This window comes from Pseudorasbora parva, chromosome 18 (genome assembly GCF_024679245.1).
Source record: "Pseudorasbora parva isolate DD20220531a chromosome 18, ASM2467924v1, whole genome shotgun sequence".
Lineage (NCBI taxonomy): Eukaryota > Metazoa > Chordata > Actinopteri > Cypriniformes > Gobionidae > Pseudorasbora > Pseudorasbora parva.
The window spans coordinates 17532995-17560729 of NC_090189.1; the positions used below are offsets into that span (position 1 = coordinate 17532995).

Here is a 27735-nt window from a genome sequence, read left to right on the forward strand (position 1 = left end):
TAATACAAAATGCAATATATATGAAAACATTTTAACAGTAGATTTAGATCAAGAATATTTAATAAATTCAAATGAAATATGCATGCAAGTGTCTTTTTCTTTTTTCTTTTTTACATTAGAACATGTGTGTGTGTGTGTGTGTGTGTGTGTGTGTGTTTGTGTTTAATCTATTTATGTTTTATTGTTTTTAGTGAATTTCATCCTGGTCTTTTGTGCCTCAGTCTATCTCAGCGAGCTTAACAGTTGCTCCATCTTTGCTATTTCTTCCTCCGGCCCATTTGGCAACTCCTGACCCTTCTTGTCCTGCAGAGCCAAAGAGAGAAATGAAGAGAACGAGATAAGTCAGCTGCTGGTAGTGAGAGGACTGACCCAGGGGTGCCAGTAACAATCACAAACACTTCTCAGTGTGAAGCTCCCAGTCTCATTTAAAAGTTTCTCTCTCGCCCGACAGAGGTAATGGGAGAGGTGTTATTTGTCTTACATTACTATAGCTGATCCTACCAACACCACAATAAACTAAACAGAACCAGACTGGCTTCTTAACAGAGAAATTGAGAGAGTGAAAAATGTCAATCAAAGGGACTTGAGATGAGACAGGATGTTTTTTGATCCAGAAAACAAGTCTTCATGGTGATTTTTGGCTTAGTTTCTGCTTGAATTCAACTTCATGCTTTCTTTATTGATATCATTAACTTAATGATATCAATATCAAAAGTGACAGTAAAGACATCTATAATGTTATAAAAGAAGAAATGCTGTTCTTAAGAACTTAATAAAATAATCCTGATTTTTTTTAATCACAATTTCCCCAAAAATATTAAGCAGCACAACTGCTTTCAACATTGATAATAAGCAGAAATATTTATTGAGCATTCAATCAGCATGTTAGAATGATTTTTGAAGGTTAATGTGACTGAAGACTGGAGTAATGGATGTTGAATATTCAGCTTTGCCATCACAGGTATAAATTACATTCGAAAATATATGAAAAATAGAAAAGTTATTTTATTTCACAATATTTCTGTTTTTACTGTATTTTTGATCAAATAAATGCATTCATTGCCAGCATAAGAGCCCTCTTCAAAATATCTTTTACAAAAAAAATAAAACCTGAATTATTCATATAATTTGACTTGGCTCACTTTGGAATCACTGCAAAACCTAAGAACCTTCAGTCATGTCATTTATTTCTCTGCATCTATTTGTTCTGAAAGCCAATTTCCCACAGTGCAGACTAACTGGTTTACAGAGCATCTGGAAAGTATTCACCTTTCCCACATTTGGGACCTCTGAGACAAAAAAAAATTCAGCAACATTGAAGGTCCCAATGAGCACTGTGGCCTCATCATCCGCAAATGGAAGAAGTTTGGAACCACCAGGTCTCTTTTTAAAGCTGGTGGCCTGGCCAAACAAGACGATTGGGGGAGAAGGGCCTTAGTCAGGGAGGTGACCAAGAACCCGATGGTCACTCTGATAGAGCTCCAGCGTTTCTCTGTGGAGAGAGCAGATCCTTCCAGAAGAACAACCATCTATGCAGCACTCCACCATTCAGGCCTGTGTGGTAGAGTGGCCAGATGGAAGCCACTTCTCAGTAAATGGCACATACCAGCCTGTCTGGAGTTTGCCAAAAAGCACCTGAAGGACTCTCAGACCATGAGATGACAAAATTTCTTTGATCTGATGAATCAAAGATTGAACTTCTTGGTCTAAATGACAAGTGTAATATCTGGAGTAAACCAGGCACCGCTCATCACCTGGCCAATACCATCCCTACAGTGATGCATGGTGGTGGCAGCATCATACTGTGGGGATGTTTTTCAGTGGCAGGAACTGGGAGACTAGTCATGATCCAGGGCAAGATGAATGCAGCAACATACAGAGACCTTGATGAAAACCTATTTCAGAGCACTCTGGACCTGGGGTGAAGGTTCATCTTCCAACAGGAAAACGACCCTAAGCACATAATCAAGATAACAAAGGAGTGGCTACAGGACAAGTCTGTGAATGTCCTTGATTTTGAGATCAAACATCTCTGGAGAGATCTGAAAATCACTGTGCAGCGACACTCTCCATCCAACCTGATGGAGCTTGAGAGGTTCTGCAAAAAAGAATTTGAGAAACTGCCCAAAATTAGGTGTGACAATCTTGTGGCATCATATTCAAAAAGACTGCAATTGGTACTTCAACAAAGTATTGTAATACTTATGTACATGTGATTTTTTTGGTTTATTTTTTATGTTTTAATAAAACTGCAAATATTTCTAACAATCTTCTTTAACGTTGTCCTATATTGTAGAATTAGAAAAAGTAAAGAGCTGTGAATAATTTCCGGATACACGGTTTATCAGGAATTACTATGATCAATAATGTGTAAATGTGTTCCCGATACATTCTCGTCCAATGTTACTTAGCTTAACTGAGGCGTTCAGTAACCGGGTTGAGCATGTGCTGTACATTCATGTCTGAATCAGTCACAAATATGCAGATATCAGTATTCAGCACATGAAATATGCAGCACAGCGATTAAAACAGAACTAATCCATTAAGCATGCGATTTAATTAGAGGCCTATACATAGTATTAGTGTATGACTTACCTTTGGCTTCTTGCGGAGGTTGGGCGAGAGCTTGAGGCTGATGACATGGCCGCGGTCATCGCCCACGATGATGATGGGATCGACAGGGTTGAATTTGATTTTCACAGGCTTTTTCTTTTTGGACACCACTATTTGTTGGCAGAGAGCCTCGTATCTGTTGACACTGAGGTCGAACACATGAACCTGAGAGAAAAATAGAAAAGGAGCAGGAAGTTGTAGTCTTTGTCTTTAATGTGTTTATCAGTTTATGTTTTCATGTTTTCAGTGTAAAGCAGCACCTCAATACATATAAAGTATTATTGGTGTGTATGTGTCACATTTAGAATCACTTTTTCTTGAGGGTGTTAAGTGTGGAAGAAAAAGGTAATCATAAAAGGTAAAAATTAATTTCAATCATTATGCATGTGTATTTCTGTGTTCACATATATCTATTAGGGCTGTCAATCGATTAAAATATTTAATTGCGATTAATCACATGATTATCATGAGTAACTCACGATTAATCGCAATTTGTATGAAAAATTGGTAACGTGAAAGCTGTCATGCACACCTGGGAGCGCACCAGAACCACACACCACACTGGAGGAGGCCCATATTCCATGAGTGGGAATATAGTGCGGCCCCTTTAAGAGATAAGCGTTCCCTATTGAACTGCTGGTATTTTGTGTGTGTGCCAAACTGTGCCGCGATTCACGCGAATGATGTGAGAAACTATGGAATGTCAAAGCTGCCAATATTAAAAATAAATAAATACATAAATAAATATACAAAGAAATGTAAAAAAGCTAAATAAATTATATTTATATATATATATATATATATATATATATATATATATATATATATATATATATATATATATATATATATATATATATATATATATATATATATATATATAAATCTACATAGAAAAGCAAAAAAAAAAAATTATTTATATATTTATTTCCATTCCATTTATGTATTTATTTATTTCAATATATTTTTTTTTATTCATTTATTAATTTATATTTTTATTTGTTTCAATAAGTATAGCCTACTGATGATGATTTTGTCTGTGATGAAGGACTTGGATAGGTATATGGCCAAAATCTTATATCACTTATATCAGTCGTATCACCCTAACTGTAGCATACTGTGTTGTAAAATATCCTGGGCTTACAAACATGAACAGCATCTTCAACAGATCTGATAACAGGGACTTTGAAATGGAAGCGCTTGATATTTTCTCACGGAAAGGAAGCATCGCACATAAAGGCTACAGTGAAGTCCACGCAAGCATATTGATCAATGCATTTGAAATGAGACCATGTTTTTCTATTAAGCAGTGGTAGTCTTTAGCCTACTTCCATAAACTCATGCGCAATCTTATTAAAAGTGTGAACCAAAGTTAATCCAAAAATATGGCATGATGGAATCAATGAAGTGATAAGTTTAAAATGAAAATAAAACAATCCATTCGTTTGATTTCTTAAAATACACAAATCAAAAATAACACATGTTGAAGCGTTTCAGCTGTATATTTGTTTCTGATGATTTAGGCCTATGCGTTATTTAAAAAAAAATAAGAAGAAGAAGAAAAATAAATAAATACATGACCAAATTTTCAAAAAGTTGGCAGAAAAGGGGTCATGTTCGGAGAAACTAGATAATTGATGATAGGCTAATTTTCAGGGCCATGAGTTTTTCTCACCTGTTGTAGTGATAATGAACTTGATGCTGTATAGGGAATATAACACCTTTGCCCTATAAAGCCTGGATGCTTATAGAATGGTAAGAAACAGTTAGCTAACTGCTGGTATGCTTATAGAATCCATGAAATGACTTAACCACTCAGGATTGCTCACTTGTCTGTTGCCTGGCTACCAGTTTCTCTGTAGCTGGCTAAGCGCTCTCTTTGAGCGAAGTAAACACAAATGAATAATAAAATAAAAATAAATATCTGATCTTTCCTATAATGCGTTCGTTATTTAGCCCTACAGTGGAAAAGCGGCTATGGATTACATCATTGTGATTGTATTATGGGAGTCGTTGGCTGTTTACCTTTCCATCAGTGGTGACAGCAGCAAAGACAGTGGAGGAGTATGGAGCCCAGGCCACATCTATCACTTCAGCTCTCAGGTCAAAGGTGAACGCAGGAGACCTGGTAGAGACATTTATTGTTACTGGAATGGTAATGCTTCAGATAAACTAGTATTCAATCAAAGTAATGAATCCCATTCTGAATTTATCTACTGTTCAAATGTTAGCAGTCTGACTAACTGATGTCTAAAGATGAAACTTGCCTAGACTGTCACAATCAGAAGGGAAAAAAGAGAAGAGGGTCTGAATCAATAGTCCCACATAATCCCAATGAAAGGAGACTGCTTCTTATCTTGAGGTGACAGATGAATTTATCTCCTCGCATTTGTCTGAGCGCCAGACCAGACAATACTCTGTATATCACTGCCTGTGTCTGTGCAGGCAGCTGCCTACCACTCTTTTAGAGCTGTTAACATAAGACTAAGGTGATCAATTTTCAACTGTACAGATCAAAAAACACTTTTTTTAGTGTTAGTAGACTTCAGTGTCACTTGATACTTCCGAAATCAATCTAATATGCTAGTTTGTTGCTTGAGTAATATTTCTTATTCAGTAGAAATGGTTATACTGCCTAATATTTTTGCTGCAACTGTGATTTCTCTTCCCCCCCCCCCCCACACATTCTTTGATGGAAAAAAAAGCATGATCAGCATTTATTTGAAATAGAAATCTTTTCTAGCACTATGAATTACTTTTGATCATTTGGATATAGTGCTGCAGGGAATGGTGCTCATACTTTATTCTCTCATCCCAAACTTTCACCATCCAGTCCAAGTCGCAGGAGATGAACACTTGGGAATGGAAGGGATTCCAGCTCACACACTGGACACTCATGGGGAAGTGTGCATCATATGCCTTCAGGAAAGAGTATGTGTCGGCCTGTGGGACACAAAAATAACCTAATTATTGGTCAAATTAACAGGAAAAAAAGCTGTTTCATACAACAACACTCCATTTATCCTGCTTAATTATCCGTTGGTGAAAAGTGATCCACATCATTTGTCTTGTTTTGTTTGTCTTGTGCAACTCTGGGGATTGTTAAATCCATCAAGCACGATCCATCAAGTCTAAAGCATAAATCCTGCAGCATATGTTTAGCTGTTTCTGTTTGAACCTTTTCTTTATTTTATTTTTTAAATACATAAAGATAACATGGCAAATGCCTGTTCTGATAAGAGGAATTAAAAGCATGGTGTGTGTGTGTGTGTGTGTATAAAAATAGGAAATAAAGTATAAAGTTTTCTTTTAAGGTTAGGGCATGTGCAATTTAAGGTTACAGTATTTATAACTAACTGTATATATCAACAGCAGAAGTCAATGCAATGTCTTCATCTAGATATCAAAATAAATGTGTGTGTGTGTGTGAGTGAGTGTGTTGTGTAAAAGTGGAGGGCTGTTGGAGTCAGTAGAAGTAAAAATTTACAAGAAGAACGTTTGCCTATGATGTTTATAATATAGATCAAAACAAGTCATATGGACCAAAGCATGGTGTACAGATGAGAAACAAATTTGTCTGGCCTTACAAAACGAATAGTTTATTATGACCACATTCCATATTGTGTTGGTCCCCCTTTTGCTGCCAAAACAGCCCTGACCCGTCGAGGCATAGACTCCATTAGACCCATGAAGGTGTGCTGTGGTATCTGGCACCAAGAATTTAGCAACCGATCCTTTAGGTCTTGTAAGTTGCGAGGAGGGGCCTCCATGGATCCGACTTGTTTGTTCAGCACATCCCACAGATGCCCGATTGGATTGAGATCTGGGGAATTTTGAGGCCAAGTCAACACCTCTTTGTTGTGCTCATCATCCCATACCTAAACCATTTTTGCTTTGTGGCACATTATCCTGCTGAAAGAGTCACACCCACCAAGGAATACTGTTTCCATGAAAGGGTGCGCATGGTCTGCAACAATGCTTAGGTAAGTTGTACTTGTCAAGTAACATCCACAAGGATTGCAGGACCCAAGGTTTCCCAGCAGAACATGGCCCAAAGCACCACACTGCCTTCCTCGGCTTGCTTTCTTCCCATAGTGCATCCAAGTGCCATGTGTTCCCTTAGGTAAGGGATGCACACGCACCGGGTCATCCACGTGATGTAAAAGAAAGTGATTTATTAGACCAGGCCACCTTCTTCCATTGCTCTATGGTCCAATTCTGATCCTCACGTGCCCAGTGTGTGTGTGTGTGTGTGTATAGATTTATGTATATAAAACAATGTTTGGCTGAATGACTGTATGACTGACCTTAGTGTAAATGAACATATTGGATGTAATGGTATATGACTGACCTTGTAAATCGTTCCAGATTTAGAGGTAACAAGATAAATCCAGTCATATTTTTTATGAATGTCCAAAGATATTCCAGCTAGAACAACAGAAAAAATAGAGGATAAATAAGAGGACATTTTTTAAATTTGATATTTTAACAGTTTCTTTCTGTTCTTTGTGATTTCTGAAAACCGATCTGAATATAAATAGAACTGATCAGAAGTATGCGTCTATAAAAAAAATAAGGTAAGGTGTTTCATACATGTGGGAATGACATCCTTAAGATCATCAAGAACTTTGTCCATGGCTGGGAGTTTGATGAAGTCTGTGAAGTCTAGTTCATGCTGAAATTCAGGCATCAATTAACCTCTTACATTAATGACTTGTTTTAGAATCAACACTAAGATGTTTTCTTCTGTACCTCTCTTAGAGTCCAAGACACCACTCGTCCATCAGCGGACACAGAGAGGAAGTTGTGATTACCGTCCAAATCATTGTTCTTCCACTTCACCTATAACGAAGAATTAAACACACAGCCAAGACTTTATTATCATCCAGCAATCACAAAAACTATACAAGCATTGAATTATACCTGTATTTAATTTGATTTAAATACATTACTATTCAAAAGTTTGGAGTTGGTAAGATTATTGAATATTAAAAAAGCCTCTTATGCTCACCAAGACTACATTTATTTGATCAAAAGTACAGTTGAATATGGTTTTATATAAATAGCCATTACTTCAGTGTCATATAATCCGTCAGAATCAATATTAATATTAATTTACTTTTATAGATTTTTGCTTTCTATCTTTGATAGAAAAAATGTCAGAGAAAAAAAAGCAGTTTGAACAGTCATATATAGAAGCATGTTTTAAAATGTTTTGCATACAATATACAGTCCTGCACTTACTTCATATTAAAGAAATATTAAGAGAAGTATTATATTCCGACTACTGTATTGAACATACAGCTCCATTGTCAAATTAGGTAATGATGTTTTACTGTTATTATTTCACCCAAGACTCCATGGTCATATCCTCCTCATCTATACCTGCATCACACGGCCGCTGTGTGTCCCGGGGCTCATACATGTGGTCTTATAAATGGGCTGTTTACTCTCTTCCAGCAGATTATACACTGCAACACAGCCATCTGTCATACCCACAACCACCAGCTCAGACATTTCTTTGTGGATGTCTATGCACATTACGCCCGAGTCCGTGTTAAAGATGAATTCTGGGTAAGTGTGCATCTTCCGGGTGTAAAAGAGAAGCATGCCACCGCGATCCTCATGATCATATCCATCTTGTGGGTTATCATGAAACACATTTCAGTCATTTAGTTTACAAATGATTTCTTGTCTAAGGTTTTCTCTCAGAGTAAATAGTAAACTTACATGACCCAAGACCAACAGCGAACAAGTCATTGTATTCAGTACTCCTAGAAATGTTAAAAATACAAATGCCACTCAAAGAAGTGCTTCTTATTTTACAAGGGAAAACTCTGCGTTTTGTTTTAATAAAGTAAGAAACTCACCAGCAGAGGGCAGTCACACACAGACCTTTGGCTTCTTTATACTGGAATTTCCACAGAGGGAGAAGAGTGCCCTTCTCTCCTCGAAATTCATCAGATGCATCCTCAAAGTACAGGAAATCTGAGATTTAGATATAAAGGTGTTTATATTTTTAATGTCTGTCCATCTGTCAGTAATCCAGAATAAGGCAGTGAAAAGAAATGGGTTCTATACCATCTGTGATTTCCCCATAAATATTAAAAACCACCAACCGCTCCATCATCTTAGCCACATCAAGAGACAAGTCATGTTTCTGTAATCACAAGAGGAGATTTTTCCCCCCTTTAAGTAACCTTTTAAAACAAACCAATCACACTCTTGGAACTAAATAAGATATAAATCATTTTCTTGATCACATTTGAACACAAGAATCAGAAACATTTATAAACAATCATCCTAACATGAAATATGTGATATGAAAATAGAATGAGATCACAGGTCTGCAGGTTTACGCACTTCCTCACTAGAAGCATCTCCCTCAGCAGAGCACTGTAAAAAATAAAATAAAAAATAAGTAATTTTAAGGAGATAAGTTTTATTATATGTATATTTTCTGTACTTTTGAAATGCACAAAATGTATACAATTACAGAAATAGACTGTAAAATAAGATGAAAAACATGTAACTGTGAATAAACATAATATTTTCATTTTTTCCTCACATAAAATATACTGTTTAGACATTTGCAATTTATTAAAACTTCACAAAATATTGTTTTCTTTAATAGACCTATAGCCCAGAATGACAAAAGAGAAAGAAACAGTGCAGCCCAGCCAACATTTATTCACCTTATTTTTAACCATAGACTCTAAAAATAGTATTTTATTGTATGAAGCCAGGTTTTTTTTGTTTTTCCAAATCATCCAGTTACTCTGAGCGTGAACTGAGCAGTTTAATGAAGGACTCTGTTGGGTTTGCATTGTTTATGGTGAACTGCCATCGATTATTATTTTAATGTGCAAACTATATTTTTAATCCTCTAAACCTAGCTCTAAACCTGCATTTTCAAAAAACATAATTTACTATGATTTATAAGCTGTTTTCCACACAGGGACAAACTAAATGTCCACACAAGGTCAGAAATTATCGCCATCGTTGGGATGTTCACACTCTTAAACTAAAGACAATCTAAATAAGACAAGCTATTTTTTCGATCATAGTGTTTTTACTCAGTTATCTTTATAAACTATACAGAAATCAGTGGTCAGATGTTGTCTATAGCCACCTGAGTCTCCTCTTCCTCCATAAAGCTATCTTTCTTTTTTTCCTGCCTCAGATGCTCTTCATAGATGTCATAGATCTCAGACTGCAGAAAGAGTAGGGCATGCTAACATTGTACATGTCCATTTTCACAATAATACAAGCATAGTACTTTTTTTTACTGCAGGTGTACCACAAAAGTTGCTAAAAATAATTTACCCGACTGGCATTAGCCGAGAAATTGACATGAAGAGGCTTGGGTTTATAAGTTACATCCTGCAAAACATCATAAAAAAGAGCAAAATACAGTTGGTTATGCATAAACTGAGAATACAGAACACCTTCTGGGCTCGACATTAAAGGGATCGTTCACCCCAAAAATTATAATTAGCCCATGATTTACTTACCCTCAAGTCATCCTAGGTGTATATGACATTCTTCTTTCAGACGAACATAATCAGAGTTATTAAAACATGTCCTGGCTCTTTCAAGCTTATTAATGTCAGTGAATGTTTTTTTTCTGTTTTGAAGTCCATAAAAATTGCATCTATTTCTCAGAAAAGTGCTCCATTCCAGGAGGTTAAAGCTACACTGTGTGATATTTTCCCCCATCTAGTGGTGTAAAGGTATATGACAATCCAGTGAATATTAGTTCCCTTTCGGGGAACTCGAGCTGCGTCGAAACGCTGTGAGAACGCCTCTGCGTTAATGCGTCGTGAAGCGCCTGTAGAACCATTCCATCGGAAAAAAGATCGATCGTCGGCGTGATGACGTCATCGACCGGAAGCTATAAAACGTCCGTGAAAACAAACAGGAACTAGCTTCTGAGCCTTCAGCAAGCGATCTGTGTGAACCTGTCTGTCTATTTGGTGTTTTTGTCTGTCTATTTGCAAGAGTTTTTCCACCTTTTTGTTAAATATTCCCATATTTACAAAAAAAGAGAAAATAAATAGATAGAGTATGGCGAGTGAAAGCAGTAACTTTAAGAGGTGTGTTCATCCCTGCCCACGCTACATCACGAGCGGGGATACACACTCTCTTTGTGTAGCCTGCTTGGGAGCGCAGCATGCCCAGGCAGCCCTCGAGGGGGCTTCTTGCGAGCACTGTGAGCGATTGCCATTAAGAACGCTGCGCTCACGCCGGGCACTCTTCGAGGAGGGTGCCTCGGCTCGTGTTCCCCGCGGCTCTGGTCCCGCTGCCGCCGAGGCGGAGCGAAGGCTGCAGTCGTGGGGATCACAACTGGATGTTGCAGAGGGGTTAGAGACGGGCGCTGCCTTATCTCTGCCCTCACCTGCTCCATCCAGCGGCTCTTCTCGGGGCATGGAAGCACGCATGGCGGCTTCTTCCCCCCCGAGAGAGTCGCCGGTACTTCATCTGTCCAGCTCTGAGGAGGTGGACGTTGAAAGTATCGATACTGAAGACTCGCCACTTCAGTCCCCTGCTAGTGAGGAGCTAGTTGAGGTTTTGACGCGAGCAGTGGCCAGATTAAACATCGACTGGCCCACTGAAAGATCTGAGGCAGGGAGAAAACGTCATAGCAAGCTAGACGAACGCTTCCTGCCATCTCGCGCTTCAGAACCTCAGCGGCGGGGCCTGCCGTTCTTCCACGACTTGCACACCGAGGTGGCAAGATCGTGGAGGAGACCGGCATCATATAGTGTCTTCAGCCCGCAGACTTCGGTCTACAGCAACATCAGCGGGCTGAGACAGTATGGTTATGGGGCGATGCCAAAGGTCGAAGAGACGCTCGCGAGCCATCTCTCACCTTCTTCGGCATCGTCCCTTAAGGCCCCGACTTTACCCACCAGACCATTAAAAACAACGTTGGCGCTGGTGGGTAAAGCGTACTCGGCAGCGGGTCACGCGTCTGCATGCCTGCACACGATGGCTATCGTGCAGGCATACCAGGCTGACCTGCTGAGGGATCTGGATAGTAGTGATGCTGTGGGGGGAGATATTGTTGCTGAGCTAAGAACTTCAGCTGATTTAGCTCTCCGGGCCACCAAGGAGACGGCCAGATGTGTTGGCCGCTCCATGGCAGCATTGGTGGCTACGGAGAGGCATTTATGGTTGAACCCCACAGATATCAAGGAGAGGGAGAAAGCCTTTCTGCTTGATGCGCCGCTTTCTCCTGGAGGCCTCTTCGGTGACGCAGTCCACACTGTCACCGAGAGGTTCCAGGAGTCGAAAAAGCAAGCTGCGGCGCTCAAGCAGTTTCTCCCTCTCCGGGTCCAGGTCCCTGGGGCTGCTGCTGATACCACCAAGCAGCCCAAACCGAGTACGAGCTCCTCACACAGGGCTCAGCAAAAGCAGAGCGTCGCTGCCCGAGCTCCCCCTCAGCGTGGGGACGAGGGGCGGCGCTCTCAGACGAGGCCTTCGAGGGGCAGGGCTGATCTGCGGAACGGTGTTTACCCCTGCCAACGGTACCCGTTTCCCTACGGCACCCTCGGGGGGCCGCGCTGCCAACCCCGCCGCAATGCCGGGGCGCAGTCGGTCTCCGCGGGCCACCCGAGGGTGGTCCGCACCCCCTTCGGGGGGCCCCCGAGCAGTCAAGTCAGTTGTTCCCTGCCGGTCCGCCGCTTCAGGGCACTGTGCTTGTTGCTCAAAATACACCAGAGGCCAGCCTCGAGAGGCTGGTTCCCTTAGTAGATTTTCTAGACGAGTGGAAACGTCTATCAAATATATCTCATTGGGTCCTGCAGATAGTAGAAAGGGGGTACGCCATTCAATTCAGAAGTCGGCCACCTCCTTTCTGCGGTGTCCTACCTACAGAGGTGGGCCCGGAGCAGGCTCTGGTAATGGCACAGGAAGTAGAGACACTCCTGCAAAAAGGGGCTATAGAGAGGGTTCCCCCTCCCAGCAGGGAGTCGGGCTTTTACAGCCGTTACTTCATCGTGCCGAAGAAGGATGGGGGCTTACGCCCGATATTAGATCTGCGGCTATTGAATCGCTCGGTGGCCAAGCTCAAATTCAAGATGCTTACACTCAGACAGATTGTAGCGCAGGTCAAATCGGAGGATTGGTTTGTCACCATAGACCTCAAAGATGCGTATTTTCATGTCTCCATCCTTCCACATCACAGGAAGTTCCTGAGGTTTGCCTTCGGGGGAGAGGCATACCAATATCGTGTACTTCCCTTCGGTCTAGCACTGTCACCCCGCACGTTCACCAAGTGTGTGGATGCAGCTCTGGCGCCGCTGCGTCTGCAGGGCATCCGCATTCTGAACTATATCGACGACTGGCTGATTCTAGCAAATACAGAGCAGATGGCGGTTCAGCATCGAGATGCTGTTCTCGCCCATATGTCGAAGCTGGGGTTGAGGCTGAACGCCAAGAAGAGTGTGCTTTCTCCGGCTCAGAGAACCACTTTTCTGGGTGTGAACTGGGACTCGGTAATTATGCGGGCGCAATTATCACCAACACGCATAGCATCGATCCTGGCAGCCGCCAAAGAACAGAAGCTAGGCCGAGCCGTCACTGTGAAACAGTTCCAGAAACTGTTAGGTCTCATGGCAGCAGCGTCCAACGTGATACCTCTTGGCCTACTGTACATGAGGCCACTGCAGTGGTGGCTCAAAACAAAAGGGTTCTCCCCGAGGGGAAATCCGCTCCGCACGATCAAAGTCACGCGGCGATGCCTACGTGCTCTGGTCATGTGGAAAAACCCGGGGTTTCTATCTCAGGGTCCCGTGTTGGGGGCTCATGTTCGTCGCGTAACGCTAACGACAGATGCCTCTCTCACGGGCTGGGGGGCGACCATGAGTGGTCGCTCGTCCCAGGGTCTATGGCAGGAACATCAGCGGCACTGGCACATAAATCGGCTAGAGATGCTCGCAGTGTTTCTTGCATTGAAACAGTTCCTGCCCGACCTCAGGGGCCACCACGTACTAGTCAGGACAGACAACACGTCCGTGGTCGCCTATATAAATCACCAGGGGGGTCTGAGGTCTCGTCCGTTGGACAAATTGGCACATCGGATCCTCCTGTGGGCCCAAGGGAAATTGCTGTCAATCAGGGCAGTATATATCCCGGGGGCCCTGAATCAGGAAGCAGACAGCCTGTCGAGACAGGGGCCGAGGCCCGGGGAATGGAGACTCCACCCAGAGGTGGTGGAGCTCCTTTGGAAGGTTTATGGGAAAGCAGAGATAGACCTGTTTGCTTCGGCGGAGAATTCTCACTGCCCGCAGTGGTTTTCTCTGACCCATCCGGCCCCGCTGGGGCTGGATGCCATGGTACAGGAGTGGCCGAGGCTGCCTCTGTACGCCTTCCCCCCGATTGTCTTGCTTCCAGGAGTTCTGGAGAGGGTACGCCGGGACGGGGCGTACTGGCCGACCCGAGTATGGTTTTCGGACCTGATATCTCTCCTGGAAGGCTCTCCGATGGAGATTCCGACCAGGAGGGATCTACTCTCTCAGGCGGGCGGGAGATTCCTGCACCCACGCCCGGAGATGTGGAAACTGTGGGCCTGGCCTCTGAGGGGGCAAGGCTCATAGAGGAGGGTCTCTCGGCCGAGGTCGTAGAGACCATCCTACACTCCAGAGCTCCGTCCACAAGGAAGCTGTACGCTTTGAAATGGAGACTTTTCTCAGCATGGTGCAGAGAACGCCAGTGGGACCCAGTTAACTGCCCGGTCGGTACAGTGCTGGAGTTCCTGCAGGCAAGGTTCTCGGCAGGGTTGACCCCCTCCACACTAAAGGTGTACGTGGCGGCCTTGGGTGCCTTCCACGTCCCTTTCAGTGGAGTGTCTTTGGGAAGACACCCTCTAATTACACGCTTCCTTCGTGGCACTTTAAGGTTGAGGCCAGTTATGCACTCGAGGGTCCCAGCATGGGACTTGGCCATTGTTCTGAGGGGCTTGTCCGGACCACCGTTCGAACCTCTGGAGGAGGTTTCGGACAAGTTCCTCACCTTAAAAACCATCTTCCTGTTGGCCATTTCGTCTCTTAAAAGAATAGGAGATATTCAGTCCCTGTCAGTAGGGCCCTCATGTCTAGAGTTTGCGCCAGGGATGGTGAAAGCATTTCTGCATCCCAGGCCGGGTTATGTCCCCAAGGTTCCTACGAGCCCACGGGGCCCCATCACTCTACAAGCCTTCTGTCCTCCTCCGTTTATGACGTCAGACCAGGAAAGGTTAAATCTGCTGTGTCCTGTGAGGGCACTGGATACATATGTCCACAGAGCTGCCCTGTGGAGAAAATCTGAACAGTTATTTGTCTGTTTTGGACCCCCTAAGAAGGGGGCTCCAGTATCCAAGCAGAGGATGAGCAAGTGGGTGGCTGAGGCCATCTCACTTGCTTATGAAGCTGCCGGGCAGCCATCTCCACTGGCTGTCCGGGCGCACTCAACCAGGGGTATGGCTGCTTCTAAAGCACTCTTGTCGGGGGCTTCCCTCCACGATATCTGCAACGCGGCCGGATGGTCGTCTCCGTCTACCTTCGTCAGGTTCTACAAACTAGACCTGGCATCTACAGTAGGGGCACAGGTTCTCTCGTAACCGTGTGCGCTTCGGCTTCACACATACGAGACACTTGGTCCTATGGCGATGTGGGTATAAGCGTTCTCACAGCGTTTCGACGCAGCTCGAGTTCCCCGAAAGGGAACGTCTCAGGTTACGTATGTAACCCTAGTTCCCTGAGGGAACGAGACGCTGCGTCGCTCTGCCATACTCCCGGCGTGTCCGTGATCACTTACTTCAGGCTTTATCAGAAGTTAGTTCCTGTTTGTTTTCACGGACGTTTTATAGCTTCCGGTCGATGACGTCATCACGCCGACGATCGATCTTTTTTCCGATGGAATGGTTCTACAGGCGCTTCACGACGCATTAACGCAGAGGCGTTCTCACAGCGTTTCGACGCAGCGTCTCGTTCCCTCAGGGAACTAGGGTTACATACGTAACCTGAGACGTTTATTTTCCTCTCAATTCCGTTTTCGTTAACTCCTACGGTGGCCGATTTAGTCCAAGATTAACATGGCTTCCAGTTTGACCTTGTTCATGACTGCCATCGAGTGTTAAAACCATAGACAGTAAAAGAAATGGACAGAGCGATCCCATTGACGTCAACGGCGAAAAAATGAAGTCATCCTAGGGGCACTCACTTCCTGATGGCTGAGCGAACTGCGCAGGCTCAGACTGAGCTTGACGACGTAGATGTGACGTGAGCCTCCTGTCTGACAGCTGTAGGTCTTCTAGTAGTTGTGGAAAGTGAAAGCTGAATCACATGTTTAAATATTTTCTCCCGTTGCTTTTGGCTCACTGGGCTACTCCCCATTCTTCCCCCTTGACTTTATCAGACTTTATGTCTCCACGTCCCCCCGACTGTCTCATAGACAGTAAAAGATTGCTTGCGAGCGTCTCCTCCTGTCTATACAGTAATTTCTCAACTGTGCGACAGAGTCGCGTTGGTTATGACGCAATCGTTAGCCTATTTTTACAAAAACAGCTTCTGCGGGGCGATAGTGTAAGATACAAGATAACGGAGCCTTTTATGCATTGTCGTGTTTCTTTAGAAATAAACAATGGACAAATGGAGTCTTTAAACGTCTCAGATGTAAAGTTATTCACTGTCAAAGTGACTCAAAAATGAATGGGAGTCAATGGGATACTAACAGCAGGTGATGGCTTGGTTAGCAATGGCAGCACCTAGGGGTGGAACGCTTTCCGAGCGCTAGATTACCCCCTTGGTTAAAAGGTGAAAAGCGAAGCTTGAATACGGGTATGTCCCTCTTTGGCTAATGTACTTTCAAGATGGAGGGGCAACATGGCGACCGGCATTTGAAGCCCTCACCCGTATGTATTTTCAATAGCATATTATAAACTTATGAAAATACTTTATTAGTTGAAAGTAGTAAATATACATTAATGAGCATATATATTTTTGAAAGAACTAAGTGTTTTTAGCTAAGAAGTTAGTAGTACTTTTAGTTTTTAGCGATTTAATATTTCGTTCCCTCGATGTATAAATTGTTAATAAATCGTGTGCACATCTAATTTTGCTAAATCGTGGCATGTTTAACTAATTTGTTCCCTCTAATTTTGCTAAATTGTGCGCACGAGGGAACTAATTAGTAAAACGTGTGCAGGATTTATAAATACAGGGAACGAAATAGTAAATAGTGCGGACTATTTACCTTTTTTTTCTTGCAGGCAGTGCCACCGCTTCCACCACGCGCTGCGCGTAGGGTACCAAGTGCTGAGGAGGGCACCACTAGAATTTTCTGCATAGGGCATCAAGGCGGCCGGCGGTACTGCTTGCAGGTCATGTGCGGGGTACGTGAATGCAGTGAATCCATGATAAAAAGACAAACCCCTCTAAAACGCACACTTAAAACTAAATCCACTGGGTGGCGCAGGTTAATAAGTTGATCACATAATGTCGTCGTCTAAAAAATTATCGTACCTAATGGAGTTACTTTTAATAAAATTAATTTAGGAAATTGAGTTATCATAATACCAAGAACACCACGAGAAATCACATGAAATCCAAACACCAGGCAACTGAGGAAAGACAGTTAACTTAACTTATCCATCACTGCTTAGGCTACAGAAGTGCAGGTAAGCGCAGCTGTATTAACCTTACCTCGAGTGAGCCGAGATGATAGTTTACAAGATAGCAAAATGATCTCTAGACATATTCTTTCTTTAAGTTTCGTCAGGGTTTAAGAACAGAAAACACAAAGTGCTGTTAGAAACAGTTATCTTTGTGTCTCGCAACGTCTGTCAGCGGGCGCCCTTTCTCACCCGAAAATAATATCATCCACGTGATAGTGGCCCTTTCGATCGCACCACAGTGCCCCCGCGAACGCGATTTAAACCGAGGGGAACTCCACACCCCCAAAAAGAACGTCTTCCTCATTTACTCAAAACAACGCCATTTAAATAAACGCATTTTTATGAGCCCAAATAATCGATGTGATAAATGAGTGACTCATTCATTCAAAAACGATTCGTTCAAATGAATCATTCAGTGAAATAGCCTAGAACAAAACAGTCATTATGTCTAAAATGTCAATACTTATTATTAACTAACGTTACTTGTTTATTGAAACAAATACTTATTCAACGTAACATTTGCAATCGTGATAATATTAGCAAAAATTAGTACCATCTCTTTCACTTGCCCCTTATAAATCCATTTGCCAAGCGTTAATGTCGAGCCCATCTATCTATTTTCTTTTGATTAAGATATGTACTCATTTTGCTGTAATAACATACCGGTTCAGATTTCACTGGAACAGACATTTTTCTGCTTACTCTTCCTTATCGATCAATGACAATGTAGCCTACGTTACTTTTCTGAAACGGCTAACGGGTGTTTATTGGTCGTTGTCATGGCAGCGGCGTTTGGCTGACATCTGACGTGAAATTAATGTGCATTCCCATAATTTTATATTCCTTCCTCACCTCTTTTGAAAGTGTGCAGTGCAGGGCCAAAATGAACAAAAATGCCCACCTAATTAAAGATAATCAAATTAAAATAAATCTATTACAGCTGTTGTGATTAAACGAAATGTGAAAATGAATTAAAAGTGTTGATTGGGTCCGACTCGTGTTTTGTACAACACCCTTGATAACTGCTACTCCTCCCATGTGAGTTACGCATCATTCCTCAAAAATTAAAATTATTAGCATAAGGAAAATTACGTCTTTTTTTTGGTCCGGAAAGCTTGTTTTTTTCTGATACTATATTTTAAAAGCTGCAGTCCGTAAGTTTTGCATCTGTTGCTGTCTCTGTTTGAAACCTGCAGTTATTTGCAGAGTTTTCTGTACGTGATTCTAGCTTCTCAGCGTGGAGGAATCTCAAAGTTTTGAGGAGTTTATGTGGCTATCATTCATTCACTGTGTGGATACTATACTTCAGAATCACATATTCTACATCTTGGAGTAAAAGCTATATACGAATTTTCACCGGAAAATATCATCTGAACAAGTAAGTAACATGTCTGCCACTTTTGGGAAGAAAACATTACAATAAACCAAACGTTGTCCAACGTTATCCAACGTTGACAGATGATTTTAACCAAAAAACATGACAAAATGCAGTTTTAATGCAACTTTTGGGAGTTTTTTTTTATTGTTATTTATTATTTTATTTACCTCTAAATTACTATAATTTAATTAATTGTTAACAATACAAATAAGCACATTGTTCCACTAAAAATTCACCCCAAAATGAAAATAATGTCATTAATGACTCACCATCATGTCATTCCACACCCGTAAGACCTTCGTTCATCTTTAGAACACAGTTTAAGATATTTTATGTAGTCTGAGAGCTTTCTGTCCCTCCATTGAAAATAGGCTATACTGTCCATGTCCAGAAAGGTATTAAAAACATCATCAAAGTAGTCCGTGGGACATCAGATGGTTAGTTAGAATTTGTTGAAGCATCGAAAATACATTTTTAGTTTATTCTTAGCAAAAAAACCTTAGTTCTTTCAAAAATATGTGCTCATTAATATTTACTTCTTTCAAGTAATAAAGTTTTTTAATAAGTTTATAATATGCCATTGAAAATACATATGGGTGAGGGTTCGAATGCCGTTCGCCATGTTGCCCCTCCATCTTGAAAGTAGGCTACATTAGCCAAAGAGGGACATACCCGTAAATTCAAGCTTCGCTTTTCGCGTTTTAAAGGTCCTGTTCTTCGCGATTCCATCTTTCAAACTTTAGTTAGTGTGTAATTTTGCTGTTAGAGCATAAATAATACCTGTAAAATTATAAAGCTCAAAGTTCAATGCCAAGCGAGATATTTTATTTAACAGAAGTTCCCTTTCAAAGCCTACAGCGAACGGCCGGTTTGGACTACAGCAGGAAGTGCAGGGATGTAATGACATCACTAGAACCGTTTGTTGACTAACCCTCCGCCCACAAGAACACGCAAAAAAGGGGGCGTGGTGTTGTTGCACTCCCACGTGGAGAAGAGCGCTTGCATCTCCCCCTTATGGTAAGAGGCGGGACCTTTCCGGGAAAGTGCGCTAAGCTGCTGTCCAATCACAACACGGGAAGCGCTGGCCCAATCAGAACTCGTTATGTGTTTCTGAAGGAGGGACTTCATAGAACAAGGAAATCAGGCCGTTTTTAGGACAGAGGAAACAGCGCTGTACAGATAAGTAAATTGTGTGAAAAATACTGTGTTTTTTTACACGCGAAACATGAACTCATGTTATATTGCACACTGTAAACATAATCAAAGCTTCGAAAACACGCGAAGAATGGGACCTTTAACACTCGATGGCAGTCATGAACGAGGTCGAACTGGAAGCCATATTAATCTTGGACTAAATCGGCCACTGTAGGAGATAAAACAAAATCGGAATTGAGAGGAACAGAAACTAATATTCACTGGATTGTCATATACCTTTACACCACTAGATGGGGGAAAATATCACACAGTGTAGATTTAAGTGACCAAAGTGCAAGACAAGACCGAAAGTGCATATAAGGTGTGCCATTTTTCACTGGATCCTAAAGTCAGTCAAGCATTTAGGTGTGTATTTAGACTTTACAAAAAAAAATTTGAGCATTTTTGTAGTTTTGTATTTATGTTGAAGTGTCAGATGTTGCAATACTTGAAGTGAGGAAAGACGGACAGCTGGAGAACTTTTTTTAATTGAAAAATATGTATTATATGTATTATATATACATGTATTAATATATCTGTGTGTGGTCTGTATTGTCACCGATTGATTTTCATTTGCAAAAAATGGGAGAGAATTTTTTTTTTTTTAAACTCAGGTTAGGTATAGGGTTAGGGTTAGTTTGCCCAAAAAATAAAATGCTGTCATCATTTTCTCATACTCAAGTGGTTCCAAACCTGAATTTCTTTTTTTGCTGAACACAAAATATATTTTGAAGAGGGTAACCAAACAGTTGATGTTCCCCATTGAATTCCATAATAGGAAAACAATTGTATGACCATCAACTGTTTGCTTACCATTTCTTTAAAATATCTTCTTTTGTCTTTAGCAGAAGAAAGAAATTCATACAGGTCTGAAATGACTAGAAGATGAGTATATTATGACAGAATTGTCTTTTTTGGGCGAACTATCGCTTGAACAATCGTTGAATGTAGTTTTCCATATGGCTTCCATTCATGGTTGCTCCTGCATTGTTGGAACATCTGATATTTGAGATGTTTCACTGGTTTGTTAATGGTAAAATGAAATGCCTGTTATGTAGAATAATACAGAACTGCCTTTCGGGTGTTTAAATATATTCTTTATTAGAAAAGTGTGAACAATCCATTGCAAATTAGTTAAAATTCTGTTGTTATAGTGTCGTATTTTAGGAGGAGCTGGTGTGTTTAAATATACACAAAATTAGTCTCATGATCATCCCACATCCAAATACAATAATATACATTTTTCTGCCGTGTCAAGAATAGCTCAGCAGAGACCGGGATGTTGTTTCTATATGTATTCAGTTGACTCAAACCATCCTTGTTACACCAGGTTTTTATCAATTTATAAACAAACCACAATTCTGTTCATGAAAATACCTCCAGCATATGTTTTGTTTAAGGGCTTCTATTTCATTTCTTCATTGCTCATTTTGACTCATCTCTGTCCATCACAACTCTGCCATATGGTCAATCAGCAAGTAGTGGCTGTTGTGGGAGCAGCAGGAGGGGAAAATGACTCTGGGTCTTTGTTGTTTGTGTTATAAAAAGCAGGTTTATTCTGCATCTTTCAGAGTAGATACACACCATGGAGAACACTCTCTATCCCTCTTTCATTTCTGACATTTTCTCACATTTTGTTACACCTTGGAGAAAATATCTTGGCTTGCACTTGACCGTTCTAGAATGTATCATAACACAGTTTTCCCTCAGTACTCAGTTGGGCAGCTCTCAGAAGGGCCTTAGTAAGAGAAGAAGAGAGAACCAGCAGACATCAAAGGTAAGGAAAGGAAAAATACATGTTCTGTTGTTCATTGAAATATTTAGATTACTGTGTATTTAAATAGCGTTGTTTTTTTTAATTTATTTTCAGAACACTTTTAAAATGACGACAACCATAATATATATTTATCAGGGAAAAAACAGTTGTTCATATGCACAATAGTTTTTGTAGGCTATTTGTATTATAATACCATTATAATACCTTTCCAAAACATTTAAGATCAAGAGAAACCTTGTGATATTTTAAATTAGTTAATGCAGTTCATAAATTGGAGTTATTTTAGAAGTTATTCAGGAATGTATGGTAGGCTACTACGTTGGTATACGTTCACACTGCGGGTAAAGTTAGGTAAATGTGGCCCAAATCCGATTTTTTCCCTCGTATGTGATCTAGAATAGAATGTGAATGGCACAAATCAAATCTGGTCTTTTCGATTCTGATTTGGAGTAGGCTAGACTACTTCGACACGTGGTCCTATTAAATCCTATATTAGGCCTACAGACAGATGGTTGGCAGCGAACTCAGTTTAAACCGTGGGTTGACTTTGAACAGTCATAAATGCGACTTTTACGTCACTCGATCAACATTAGTCACAATTCGCCAAAGATTTTACACGACATACACGAGTCACGACACACTGTTCTTTGAATGGAAGATGGCAGCGTAGTCGTTGAGCTGTTCTTTTATGACAGTCAGTGACAGCTCTATACAAGCAACTTTTTCCCCGTTTTTTTCTCCTCCACGTCTGCGTCCATCGCCTGCGCACAAATTCGCTGGCTTCAGTGGCACATATAGCTTATAGACAGATGCTGACTTCAGTAACATCCGTGTTTACTTGTGTCGCCTATGATAGCTTGCTGAGCTGCACTCAAATTTGATATTGGCCACATTTAAAAGTTAATGCAGCAACAAAATAATGACCAATTCACTGTGTGTGGTAGATGCGAGGTCAAAGGATTGAAGTAGAGCTTCTCAGACTGTGGATCCAGCGACAGCTGTCAATCATAGCAGCACTAGGTGCCATTCATTCCCGTGCCCAAAATGATGTGAGTAATACTTTTACATTACTTGAAGGTTTATCAAATGCAGAAGGCTAGTTGTAGTTACACTGATTGTTCTTGCACACAAGGTGGCACCATATTGCTACATTTACATTTACACAGCCTCGCATCCTCATCTACCAATCAGAGTAAAGAACCCGCACGTTTAGGCCACGCCAGCCAATGGAAATTGTGTTTGTGTCATGTGAGGGAATTACAGGTGATGCATGCAGACAGAGGGTGTGGTTGCAGTGCACTGTCCTATCAGGATCATCTTGGAAGTGCAGGCCTGGTCCCCTCCCTTGAGAATAGACATGCCATCTTAAACTGATGCATTTGTAGAGGACTGCCCTAGTGCAGGGGGGTGGGGAGGAGGGGCAGGCAGCAGTACAGGAGCAGCTGGGGTTGCTTGGCAACAGAGCAGAGGAGACTGTAACACATTCAGCATTGGGAATCCGTTTCCTTTTTTTTGAACCTCCAACGTGACCTGTTTCCTCAGCGCAATGAGTATAATGGCCAGGATGTGCCTACCACGCTGTCTAAGTAATCCCTCTTAATACCCCCGTGTGCCTTAAAATCTGATGTAACTGTGATTTTTCCGAGAGGTTGAACTTAATTTCCCTTGTCTAGTGTAGTTGCGGGATGAATAGAGCGGAACGCCACTGCCCCCCCCCCCCCCTTCTGTTCATTGAGATAACGCAAACAAATCGCAGTAGGAAGAGCAACAATATCAACATGTGTTTTTCCAAGTGGCATATGGACAGATTGCATGAAGCCAGAGATAATGAACATAGAGGACACATGTTGATTGCAATGAGATCAAGTCTGCATATTGAATATTTTACAAATTAACTTGAGGCTGTAAGAGATTCTGCAAGAATGGTGCCTTGTGGTGCGGTCCCAAAAAGGTACAAAATCATTTTCACGGACCTTTGACTGTTCCCTGTTAGTGGAATGACCTGCCTGACTCAACCCGAGCAGCTGAGCCATTAGCCATTTTCAAGAAATTACTAAAGATGCATCTGTATCAACACTTAATACTAACACTTACTATTCAATTATATTTTCTTTTCTATCTATTTTTTGAATTTAATAAAAAAAAAAACAAAAAAAAAAACACCATGGTACATGTACTGTGCTAGACTAACTGGAACTTGACACATCACAGTTGCCCTGTTGGTGGTTTGATTGATATTGTTGTCTTCATTTGTAAGTCGCTTTGGATAAAAATGATGGCTAAAGGATTAAAAGTCCTATGTTACGTCTAGGTTTGTCGATATGAAATTTGTAGTTTAACCCTTTAAACATATATGTCTCAAAAATAATACCAACGTATATGTCTATATAGCCTCATTTGGAAATGTAAAAAAATTAAATGTGGTTCATGAAAAAAACAAAACACAGCAGGAATGTCTTGCTACAATTTGTTTGAATAATATCAGATGTGTTACAGTTGTAAATGTAATAAAAATAATAGAGATAAACTCAGGTGGAGGGTTTTTATTACACAGAAACAGCAGGTGAATAGATGTCCTCTTCTGAAACCAGATCGGTTGTCGCCCTGGAGGTTGTTTTGTGCAAGAAAGGTATAGACTTGGTTGAAAATGAATGGAAGAAGGGATTTTAGTCTGTAATTTTCTAGAAGTACTGGAGTTAGAATGGGTTTCATAAGCAGCGGGCTAACCCGAGCCTGCTTAAATGCTGTGGGAAAGGTATCAGTGTGAAGAGAGGTGTTGATAGGAGTGAGAGCAGGTACAACTGAAGAAGAATTGTAGATGAGTGGGGATAAACAATACAAATATGACATTTACTGTTGATTAAAAAACCAAACAAACACACACACACACACACACACACACACACACACACACACACACACACACACACACACACACACACACACACACACACACACACACACACACACACACACACACATATTAAAATGAATGTCTGCTTTAAAAAAATCTCATCTGTAATGGTCTATCATGTCACAAAAATAATACCAATAGCAATACTACAAATGGTAAGATGTATTGAATTGGCACTGGCATCATAAGAAATGCATGAAAACGGCAAATGATTTACACATCAGTGATGGGAGTGGCTCTACACTTCACTGCTCTCCATGTGTGAGTGTGCAAGTGATAGAGAGAGAAAGAGAGAGAAAGCCTTGTGTGCATACTGAATGAGAGCAGGAGAGCATCCAGGGAGCATGCGCATTTCTCTGTGAGCGTGCGTGTGTGACAGAGAGACGGAGAGAGAAAGAGTAAGAAAGGGAACGCACCGTTCTGTTGCAGCACTTCTAGAGAGCCTGGAGATGCTCTCACACTGTCTGTCTCCTGTTCCAGCTCAGGGCCTCTGCAGAGACACACACAAACACACACCACAGACGTGTCGTCACTGCCACTCCTGGCAGCCAGTGATATAACGGAGTGGAAGCACTAAGGAGAAGAAAGATAGGTGGAAGTGGCTGCCGTTAAGGTACAGTGCACACACAGATCATGTTTGATATGAATGAGATCAGTAGCAAAGCGAATGGAATGTGTGTAATGCCGTGCTGTTATGTCTACTACACGTCACCCCTCTATGGTTTACAACGGAACGTGCGCTGGATCGTTCCAGTGGTATAATGCTGCAAAACCAGACAAGAGAGCATCCTACAGAATATGGCATGATCCAGATGTGCAGGGAGACATTTGACCTGGTGGCACCTGGAGTCAGGTGGTGGATTGTGATGATGTCTTTCTGCTTAGTTCAAAGGCTGCAAACACGTAGATAACCTGAGGATGCAAGTTGATCTGTGTTTATTTGTGGGTCTACCAGGCTGTAGCTGGTCAAGGTCATGGTTAGGTAGATGTACATATGCACATTAGGATATTAGGAGTAAATGTGCTGTTTTTTTTTTTTTTACTCCTACACCTAGTTATCATGGTCCCATGGTAGTCGGCACACAGCTGGAGTGAAAAGTCTATCTTTGGTTAATTTTATAAATGAATCCTGGACATTTCTCTCTGTGGGGTTGACTTGATTTGTTTGTCCAATGGCTCATTATCTCCCTGGTTAATGCTCCCATAATGCTCCAAAAAGCTAGCAAGTCTTTTGACATTATATATGATAAGTTGGATATATTGAGCTGTTTGGTTTGCCAGTCCTTGTTCCCGTAACTCTGGCTGGCTTGGTACTGATGGGGCAGTAGGTTTACTGGCTGTGACTGAGTCTGCTAATGTAGTGAAGCATGCAAACCAGCTGGAGAGCTGGCACACACGTGACCGTCGATTGGTAGTATTACTATTCTGATACAGCAGACTGTTTTCTGAGATTATGTAAAATCCCTCAGTAAAATCCATACAAACACTCGTGCACACAAAACAGATGCGAGAGTTTTGTAACACACATGAGAGCCCTATGTGTGATTGGCAACTGTTGTGTTTTTGGCATTGATGCTACAGCCCAAAAGGTTGGCAGTTGAAGAATTTTAAATGTGTTCACGGCTTAAAGGATTTGTTCACTTCAAAATTACAATTTCCTGATAATTTACTCACCCCCATGCCATCCAAGATGTTCATGTCTTTCTTTCTTCATTGAGAAATAAATTAAGTTCACGTTAGACGTGGGCAGAAGTACTGCCCCCGGGTTTACAGAGCGCTTGTGCGAAGACTAATACAAACATCCTTTAGCAAAAAAAAAGTTAGAGAAGTGGGAGATTTTTCCTGGAATCCTGGAATGTTTTCCTCAAAAAAATAATTACTTTTTTTTTTAGACTGAAGAAAGAAAGACACAAATATCTTGGATAAGATGGGGGTGAGTACATTATCAGTAAATTTTCATTTTAAAGTGAAATAATCCTTTTAGTCTGAATCAGGGTTGAACTGGTTTTGATGCCATCCTTAAATTTTACATCTGTGTACTAGAGCTTGTGTTTATGGTAAGGGCATTTAACATGACATTTCCCGAACGCATGCCAAGTGGTGCCAGTCACAAAACACAGGACCGACTAGCTAACCAATCACGGCACATTTCATATTTCGAAACAGAAACTGAACAACGCGTTCAGGCCAGACTGGGGAGAGAGGTGCTGTAATGCAGCCCTGCACATTTTGTAGGTCTCCCTTATCAGACACACCCAATTTAGTTCTTGCAGTCTCTACTAATGAGCAGATGAGTTGAATCAGTTATGATAAATGGGGGAGACACACAAAATGTGCTGCCTCCAGGACAAACCACTTTTCTAGTACAACCCAAAAACAAAATCAAGACTTCATAGACTTCAAGACTTCATTGTATATTACTTTAAAGGTGTCATGAACTGGCTTTTTTATTTTTTATACTGGTGTCTTAGGTCAAATAATGATAAAATAATGATCATCAAATAATGATGTTCATATGGTTTTTACATTCAAAAACATTATAACTAATAAGTAATAGGCTGTTTTCTATACTGGTTTTAAAGCTCTCTCCCGAACGCTGGGTTTTGATGGGCGTGCCCGCACTGGAGACTTGGAAGTGAACGCCCACGGCTAGGATTGGATAAGATTTGCATATTTAATGAGCTTCAGCTCCTGTCATATCTATGCCACTGTCAGTTCAGTTCACATAAGGGAGGGGTTGTTTTGAAAGCGGCAACCGGAATGATTCAAGTACGTCTGTCTTAAACAAACACAATGATTTATTTCTTATCCACCTGTGATTGATTGGACTATTTTTGTATTACATAGCCCGCACGATCGTTTGATATAAGCGTGACCAGGGCACATATACACGTGCGCGAGCGCGCTTTTCAAATGTAAAGTCAAGAAAAAGAGAATAGCAGAACAAGAAAGGAATATTATGAGATTCATCGGCCTGCCGACGGGCTTCCGTTTTGGTAGCCCATCTGGAAAACACACAGCACTGGGACGTTGGGCTTTGCGAGCCCTGGCCCATACATGTCTGAGTCCAGCTTGCTAAAGGTTTGTTCTTTTACTGGGGTTTTCAAACTTTATGATGCCATATGAACCTTAATGGGGGACCCCCTTCCTAAAATCCATCTATATATTTTTATATATGAAAAAACATTTAAACTGCTAGATAA

The 27735-nt window shown here is 41.4% G+C and overlaps 2 protein-coding genes across 13 annotated transcripts in view; one reads left to right on the forward strand and one right to left on the reverse strand.

Moving 5' to 3' along the window:
* Positions 1-150: 150 nt before the first annotated feature.
* LOC137046003 (dynein axonemal intermediate chain 1-like) lies at positions 151-16941 on the reverse strand. Its single transcript, XM_067423061.1, has 15 exons — positions 16849-16941; positions 9940-9996; positions 9746-9826; positions 8977-9009; positions 8695-8773; positions 8484-8601; positions 8344-8387; positions 7999-8252; positions 7366-7455; positions 7207-7288; positions 6965-7041; positions 5414-5556; positions 4639-4738; positions 2596-2778; positions 151-303 (listed from the first exon to the last, which is right to left on the reverse strand). Exons 1-15 carry the CDS (start codon positions 16939-16941, stop codon positions 223-225), a joined length of 1515 nt encoding a protein of 504 aa, XP_067279162.1. The 3' UTR covers positions 151-222.
* Positions 16942-21441: 4500 nt separating this feature from the next.
* The window catches only part of rimbp2a (RIMS binding protein 2a), an 80339-nt gene continuing 74045 nt past the window's right edge, over positions 21442-27735 (forward strand). For 4 of the 12 annotated variants that reach the window (XM_067422879.1, XM_067422881.1, XM_067422883.1 and 1 more), the window contains exons 1-2: positions 21443-21618; positions 22563-22667. In XM_067422879.1, the coding sequence (XP_067278980.1) occupies positions 22563-22667 (105 nt within the window). In that variant the 5' untranslated portion in view covers positions 21443-21618. Of the gene's footprint in view, positions 21619-22562; positions 22668-24895; positions 25146-27735 lie in introns of those variants that run through there. The other 8 variants (XM_067422882.1, XM_067422885.1, XM_067422888.1 and 5 more) reach the window with 4 other exon arrangements.